This window comes from Nerophis ophidion, linkage group LG11 (genome assembly GCF_033978795.1).
Source record: "Nerophis ophidion isolate RoL-2023_Sa linkage group LG11, RoL_Noph_v1.0, whole genome shotgun sequence".
Taxonomy (NCBI): domain Eukaryota; kingdom Metazoa; phylum Chordata; class Actinopteri; order Syngnathiformes; family Syngnathidae; genus Nerophis; species Nerophis ophidion.
The window spans coordinates 65,083,875-65,092,621 of NC_084621.1; the positions used below are offsets into that span (position 1 = coordinate 65,083,875).

Consider the following 8,747-nt stretch of genomic DNA (forward strand, 5'->3'; position numbering starts at 1 on the left):
GCAACAGGATATCAATTAAAAACATTTTTCTAATCAAATTATCGTTGTGGCTTTAGTATGCATAATACGTTATGTGTTTTTTTTAGCATAGTTTTTAACTCAAATTTCACACCGAGAAGGCCATGGTGCTGTTTAGTGTCTTCCATATTGACTTGTTTGTTGGGATCACCTGCACCTGTGTGACAGTATCACTGCATGAGCGTTCATTTGGTTACAATTTCTAATAAGAGGAATAAAAGTGATACATTTACCCTCAATCCTCAAGTCTGCGCTTGTGTGTGTTCCTCCAGAGGACATCTTCCCCTGCAAAGCTTGTGGAATCTGGTTTCGGAGCGAGAGGAATCTCCAGGCCCACCTGATGTACTACTGCAGCGGGCGGCAAAGGGAACCTGACACCATCGTCGAGGAGAACGACGGCGGGCCGCACCAGACCTCCAGCGTCTGCCCCTTCCCACAATGCACCAAGACCTTTTCAGGGGCCAGGGCCCTGGAGATGCACCTCAGCACGGCACACAGCGGTGAGTCATGTCTTAATTAGTTTGGTCGGTACCAGACGGCTACATTTAAGCCCTGTCCACACGGAACTACTTTAGCTGGGAACAGGCTCCGGAATGAGGAATGGCGATATCGTGTGGACGAGCAAAATGTTGTTGTTTTTTTAATAGACGCTCCCATATCAATGCCGTGTTCCAAGTTCGTCTGTAAAAGACAGTGAAAATCGGTGATTCCAAGAAAATTGGACTGAATAATTGTTTGCATTTATTCTCCATCCAACAAGCACAAGACCCGTGTGCTTAATAGCCAGGAGACTGTTGCTGTTATGAAGTTGTCCAATTTAAATCATTATTACACGACGCACGGGCATTTCTTTGATATTCGGAAGTGAGAACACAATGATTTGCAGTAAACAGTCAGAATAATCTTTGTTGGCCAAGTATGTTTAACAAAATGTTTTTCAACCACCGTGCCGCAGCACACCGTTGTGCCAATAGATATTGTCTGGTGTGCCGTGGGAAATGATGCAACTTCACCTAATTGGTGCCCCCAAAAATTTTTTTTGCAAATGCCATCCATTCATCTTCTTCCGCTTATCCGAGGTCGGGTCGCGGGGGCAACAGCCTTAGCAGGGAAACCCAGACTTCCCTCTCCCCAGCCACTTCGTCTAGCTCTTCCCGGGGGATCCCGAGGCGTTCCCAGGCCAGCCGGGAGACATAGTCTTCCCAACGTGTCCTGGGTCTTCCCCGTGGCCTCCTACCGGTTGGACGTGCCCTAAACACCTCCCTAGGGAGGCGTTCGGGTGGCATCCTGACCAGATGCCCGAACCACCTCATCTGGCTCCTCTCGATGTGAAGGAGCAGCGGCTTTACTTTGAGTTCCTCCCGGATGGCAGAGCTTCTCACCCTATCTCTAAGGGAGAGCCCCGCTTCGGCCGCTTGTACCCGTGATCTTATCCTTTCGGTCATGACCCAAAGCTCATGACCATAGGTGAGGATGGGAACGTAGATGGACCGGTAAATTGAGAGCTTTGCCTTCCGGCTAAGCTCCTTCTTCACCACAACGGATCGGTACAACGTCCGCATTACTGAAGACGCCGCACCGATCCGCCTGTCGATCTCACGATCCACTCTTCCCTCACCCGTGAACAAGACTCCTAGGTACTTGAACTCCTCCACTTGGGGCAGGGTCTCCTCCCCAACCCTGCAAATGAACAATTATAATCTGCAAATACTGTGCCGTTCCTTAGTGTCCGTGCTGTGTAGAACTCAGCTGTAGAACTGTGATCCCAATATGCAGATCACAATGTGCAGGTAAAAAAAGCTAGGTAACGCTTAAACCAAAAATGAACAAAAGGATAAGGCAATAAAGCATAGGGATGGCTATGTAAAATGACAGTAAAACTGAACTGGTTTCAAAGTAAGCAGAAACAGAATGCTGGACGACAGCAAAAACTTGCAGCGTGTGGAGCAGAGACGGACGGCGTCCACAAAGTACATCCGTGCATGACATGGCAATCAACAATTGCCCCACAAAGAAGAATAGCAACAACTTCAATAGCCTTGCTTGCTAACGCAAAGCAGGTGCGGGGAATAGCGCCCAAAGGAAGACATAAAACTGCTAAAGGAAAACACCAAAATAACAGCACATGACAAGAACTAAAGCACTACACACAGGAAAACACCAACAAACTCAAAATAAGGCACAAGGAGGACCTGGTGGAGTTTAATTTTTTTTACTTTTTCTGCTGGTGGTGTGCCTCAGGATTTTTAAATGGAAAAAAATGTGCCTTGTCTCAAAAAAGTTTGAAAAACATTGGTTTAACACACAATGATTCTGACTTAGAAATAAAGAAATACAACAACTATCAAGCTGCAAGTAAGAATCTTGTCACACACAACAACACAAATCCGTGTTTAGCTGCAGAGATAATAAAAGAATGCATGACTGAAGTGATGGACACAAACAAAAAAAGGAAATGAAAGCTAATATGAAGAGCCCCTTACACCATCAAATTCCAGAACAACAACAGTAAATATTTCAATATTATGGTATTATTGCTTGTTGCCTGACCTAAGAAAAGGACCACTTCGATTTTTTTCACCAAATTTTTCGGACTATAAAGCGCACTTAAAATCTTTTCATTTTCTCAAAAATGGACAGTGCGCCTTATAACCTGGTGCGCCTAATGTACGGAATAATTCTGGTTGCGCTTACTGATCTCGGAGCAATTTTATTTGGTACATGGTGTAATGATAAGTGTGACCAGTAGATCGCAGTCAAACATAAGAGATATGTGTAAACAACACCAACATTTTAAATGTTCCATTGAGAATATAGAACATTTCACACGGCGCTCCGAAACCTGTCAAAATGTTTTTAGTATTGTTTCGGTAAGCTATGAAGCTGTACCGCTTGATGGATTGTCGGCGCATTAAACATACAAGTATTATTCTGGTGTGTGTATAAAGACTGCAAAATTGCACCTATTAGCAGACATTATCTGGCATTTTGTTTCGCAATATTATGCAAAACCGACTTTTCTTACTTTCTGGTACCTGCTGATGTGTATTAGGGATCTGCTTAAGTCCTAAAAATGTGCGTGTGTCCGCAATTATAGTCCGTGTTGACACCCTAGTCATAAGCTTCTTCAATTTCTCTAACTTCTTATGTGGCATTCATCTTCCGATGTCGCCATTTCTAATATAAGTAGTGTAAAGTTCTTACTTATATCTGTCAGTAGACTAGCTATCAAAGCGCTAAAAACTGTAGTGGGTTAAATAATTCACCCAAGGAACTTTAGTTATTAAAGGGTTTTGGTCGAACAGTTTTTCATGGGACACATTTCCGGCGTTGTCATTGCACTAGTGAGCCACGAATGAGAAGATGCTGCTCTGTTATTGATTTAAGTAAAGTCTGAATGCCATTAAAACAGTTAGCTCCATATTTTGACACTTCTTCCACTCCCGTCCTTGCACGCTACACCGCTACAACAAAGATGACGGGGAGAAGACGCTGCCGAAGGTGAGCCACGTAAATAAGACCGCCCTCAAAACGGTGCATCCTGTATAGCCGCTCAGAAAACGTCTGGGAGATTATCTGTAAAACATAATTTTTTGCAACACTTTCACCAAAGAACTACCATTACATGTTATGTAGACCACAAGATAGTGTTTTAAATAATACGACCCCTTTAATGCGCTTATGTTTGTGCCCTGTGGTCCGAAGGAAACTGGGCTTTCAAGATTTGAGTAAACCTGGTGTAATGTGGGAAAAAGCTGAAACATGAATTTAAATAAGTTAACATAACACAAAGATTAGTCTCCACATGTTTTGAAGTAGTCATATTATGATTTGTTTCTACATTTAAAACACTTCCTTGTGGTCTACATAACATGTGATGCTTTTACTCTGCTCAACATGTTGCATAGATTATGTTTGACGAACCATCTTCAAGCTGCTTTCTGGCCGTCTCTTCAGGATGCGCCGTTTTGTGGGCGGGTCTTATTTACCTGCCTCCTCTTCAACCGCGTCTTTTTCATCGTCAGCCATGTTGTATTTTTAGTGCCACCATATGGAGTCTACTGACAGATATCAGCTAGAACTTTACGCTACTTTGTATTAGAAATGCCAATAGTGGAGGATGCATGTGCATGTACGAGCCGGTCTGCCCCACAACAGAGGAGAGAAAAAGAAGGAACTTGGTGACTACATCAATGGCGGACGCGTGCAAGGCATTATGGCTACTGTATTTCCTTGAATTGCCGCAGCGCATATAGTATGCGCCTGCCTTGAATTACTGCCGGGTCAAACTTGCTTCGCAAAATAATTAGCGCATGCTTAGTATTACCGTCTGGTCAAACTCGTGACGTCATGAGTGAAACTTCCCCTGTCATCATTTTCAAAATGGAGGCTAATTTAAATACAGATAATTTGTAAATGCATAAAGGGAAAAAGATTAAGAGCTATTCAGTAGGATTTAAGGTCCAAGCTTACATCACACTCAAATTTTTACTGCATGCATTTGGTAAGTGCCGGAGTGAGAAGGTTTTAAAATAATTAGCGCATGCTCACTTTTAGCGCATGCCTTTGGTAAGCGCAGGAGTGAGAAGAGGTTTTAAATTAATTAGCGCCCCGGCGGCAATTCAAGGAAATACGGTATATTTACATTATATATGGATAATCCTGGGACGTCACAAGTTGTACAAATTCCAAATGGACCATTTCAAAGATGTATGACGGAGGGCAAGATTGCTTAAAAAATATCCCCACCATGCCTGCAGGGTTTGATTCCTGCTCAGTGGCTTTGTGGTTAGAGTGTCCGCCCTGAGATCGGTAGGTCGTGAGTTCGAACCCCGGCCAAATCATACCAAATGGGACCCATTACCTCCCTCACTCAGCATCGAGGGTTGGAAGTGGGGGTTAAATCACCAAAATGATTCCCGAGCACTGCTCACTGCTCCCCTCACTTCCCAGGGGGTGGAACAAGGGGATGGCTCAAATGCAGAGGGTAATTTCACCACACCAAGCGTGTGTGTGTGTGTGTGACTATGAGTGGTACTTTAAATTTTAAGGACTCATGCAGATCTCAAAAGTTGGTTTTACATAAAACCTCCCTTTTAGTTCACACTGTCTGCTAAAAAGAATTCAATCGAGGGCCCCTGATCGAATCTGTTGTCATGGCAATGATGTTTTGAAGGAAATAATTCCAATGTCTGTTCCTGCTTACACCACCACTTGTGGTGAGGCATTTTATTACATCATTTTCACCCAATGATGTGTTCCTGGTAACAGGTTTTTAATCCGACAAAAGAAAGCAAACATTCCTGTGTGGTCAGGACCTGAAATGTGTTTTAACCTAGAGGAATAAAGTCGTCCTGCTGTCAGCGATAGACATCCTTTGACGAATACGACCCGAGCGTGCGGGCATATATCCTTGGCGTAACGCGTGGCTATTTGATGGTTGCAACAGTTAACTGTAAAGCAGAAGTGGGAGGCGAGATTCTCAGCTTGTCTCTTTTATCTCCTTCACAGGTGTCAAAATGGAAGAGAGCCTCCCTCCTGGCACCAGCTTGAAATGCACAATCTGTAACTACACGGCAGAGTCTCTTATTACATTCCAGCATCACATCATGTCTCACCTGTCACAGGCGGCCTTCAGATGCAATCACTGCCATATCAGCTTTCAGAGCCACAGGGAACTCTTACAGCATCAGGACTTACACGGACATGGCAGCAAACTTCACAGGGAAGGCGACGCCACCGAGCATTCCCCCCGGGGGTCCGAGGAAAGCCTCCAGCAGCAACAGCAGGCCGGCGCCGAGCTGGCCAACAGGAAGGACGCTCTGCTGGGAAGCCCCAAAGGAGTCCTCAGCAAGGAGACCGGCGCAGACGGAGAGGCGGACAAGGCTGAGAAGAAGCCCATGCTGTCGGCTCAGAAGGGAGACGCTCACCCGGGCAGCAAAGCCAGTTTCTCCTACACTCGGATCAAGTCGGAGCCCTCCAGCCCCCGTCTGGCTTCCTCCCCCGTGCAACACAACATGCCCACATTCCCAATGGGCCCCTTCTTGTCTCAGTTCGCCTTCTCCCAAGACATTTCCGTGGTCCCGCAGGCGTCGGAGATTCTAGCTAAAATGTCGGAGCTGGTCCACAGGCGGTTACGTCACGGGGGGAACAGCTACCCCCCGGTCATCTACAGCCCGCTCATGCCTAAAGGGGCCACCTGTTTTGAATGCAATATCACCTTCAGTAACCTGGACAACTATCTGGTCCACAAAAAGCACTACTGTAACAGCCGCTGGCAACACATGGCAAAGTCCCCCGACTTCTCGGCGCTGTCCGACAAGGTCCCCGAGGCGGTGAGTCCCAACGCGTCTGTGGGCATGTTGAGCGGATGCCACCCTGCCGAAGCCGACAGTCACCTCATGCAGTCGGCGTGTCTAAACTCCAGCGTGCTGGACATGATCAAAGGGCCCGAGAAGGATCTGTCGGGACAGGTGAAGAAGGTCCCAACACCCACGGGCACCGAGGAGAGGCTGAACGGGAAGCAGCTAGAGGGAAAGAGTCCTAGCACCGGTTTAGTCGAGAGCGACAACGACCCCAACAAGACCACATGCAACGCCTGCAACATCACCTTCAGCCGCCACGAGACCTACATGGTACACAAGCAGTACTACTGCGCCACTCGCCACGACCCACCCATGAAGCGCATGTCCTCCAACAAGGTGCCGTCCATGCAGAGGACCATGAGAACTCGGAAGCGCAGAAAGATGTACGAGATGTGTCTCCCCGAGCAGGACCACCAGAGGCCCCCCATGGGACAGCCGGGTTTCCTCGGGGTCCCTGGGATGAATCCTTGCACGTCACAGGAAGCCGTGGACGGCCTCGGAGACCGTTTTCACCCACGCTGTGACATCTTTCCGGGTATGGTACCCAAACACCTGGAGGCCTCTCTGACTGGCACGAAGCCGGTTTTGGCCCCCAAGTGCAACGCGGCGGAGCCCCAAGAGTTGGACACGCCCATCGATCTCAGCAAAAAGTGTTCGCCAGTCTCCGACAAGACATGTAGCTCCCCTAAAAGACTGTTGGACTACCACGAATGTGCCGTGTGCAAGATCAGTTTTAACAAAGTGGAGAACTATTTGGCGCACAAACAGAACTTTTGCCCGGCTACAGCCGCTGCCACTGCCGCCGCCGCCGCCGCTCTGAAGTCGCAAGCGCCTCATCAGCAGCAGGAGACTGTCAGTATGGACACAAATGTGTTTCCTGAGGTGAAGAGCGAAGGCAATAACACTGATGAGGCGTTCGATAAATGTGAAAAAAACCTCAACGGGAAGGCGCTGGTGCAGAATGGAGGCGTCTTCCCGCCCGGCCTCAAGCCTTTTGCCGAACCCCAGCTGATGCCGTCGAAAGATGACAACAAGAACATGTATCTGCCCCACTGCCTTTACCCTGGAGCAATAAAGAAGATGAAAGGTCCAGAGCAAATATCGCCGTACTTTGGGATAAAGCCATCCGATTACGTGGGCGGAGGGGCAGCGGTGCAGGGGGAGGCCGGCGAACAGGAGCAGGGGGTCAACGGAGGAGGAGGAGGAGGTGCAGCTGAGGCGGCACAAACCCAACAACCCGCTGCTAACGGCTGCCCCCATCCTGGCAAGGAGCCTCTACCACTCCTGCCCAAAAACCGAAGCATGGTCATCGTCAACGGCGGGCATAAGCCGGAAGAACGTTCCAGCTCGGCGCCGCAACAAGAGAACCAGCCTCAGCCGGACGGCCCGGCCCCTAACCCTTCACCCACGTGGACCCCGGAGAACCCCACCGACTCCAACGAGAACATGTCACCTTCCTCCAAGTCCCCGACCGAGGAGGCAACCCCCGCCGCCAACAAAGGGGTGAACGGTTCCGGAAGTAGCAAGTACTGTCGCCTGTGTGACATCCAGTTCAACAACCTGTCAAACTTTATCACTCATAAGAAGTTTTACTGTTCTTCACATGCTGCCGAGCATGTCAAATAAGAACAGCTCTTCCTCCCACCCCAACCTTTCGCTCCCATATTTAACCCCCTCCTTTGTTTTGGTACACTGTTTGTGTCTGGAATAGTGCATCATGCAGTGCTAAAAACTGCTTGTGGACAATCAAGAGAAGCTTCTCCTTTTCATCGTTTTAAGACTGAAACATGCAAAAAACCGTCGGTTCGACTATAAAAAGAGAAATGAATCAAGAATAATATTGGTGCCACTTTCACCTTAATTTATTTCACAATCAGTATTAATGAGTAGTGACTTTAATTTAAATTCAAATGAAATTTATATCAGAGTTGTTTGTAATGTTCCTGTATAGTCATTCTTGTGTAGCACACTTATTGTTTACATTGTAACGTAGGCTCAATGAAACAATAAAACAAAGAGATGCATTTTAGACACAAAAATAGCGACTGAGGCACTTGTGTATTCTTACTTGCTGTAACAAATTCACTATATGCCCTAAATGTCGCCCTTTCACATTTTGGCATATTCCCATGGCTTTGCATTCATATGTGGCTGTTTGTCCCCGTCTTTTTTCTTCAAACCGATGTTGGTGTTTTCATAAAGATGGCAGCAATCTTGTACAGTAGTCCTCTTTCTGTTTCATGATACACTTTGCTCTCCCTTTTGGAACATTTGCTCTCAATGCAATACTTTGTAAATGAGGGAACATTACTGAAAGCAGTATTATCAACTGGGGACTGTGCATATAAATATTTGTAACCCTTC

At 47.0% G+C, this 8,747-nt stretch overlaps 1 protein-coding gene across 2 annotated transcripts in view; it reads left to right on the plus strand.

The window, feature by feature from the left end:
* The window catches only part of zfpm2a (zinc finger protein, FOG family member 2a), a 442,543-nt gene extending 434,093 nt beyond the window's left edge, over positions 1-8,450 (plus strand). For both annotated transcript variants that reach the window (XM_061916494.1, XM_061916493.1), the window contains exons 7-8: positions 291-518; positions 5,530-8,450. In XM_061916494.1, the coding sequence (XP_061772478.1) occupies positions 291-518; positions 5,530-8,009 (2,708 nt within the window). In that variant the 3' untranslated portion in view covers positions 8,010-8,450. The remainder of the gene's footprint in view (positions 1-290; positions 519-5,529) is intronic.
* The last annotated feature ends 297 nt before the right edge of the window (positions 8,451-8,747 follow it).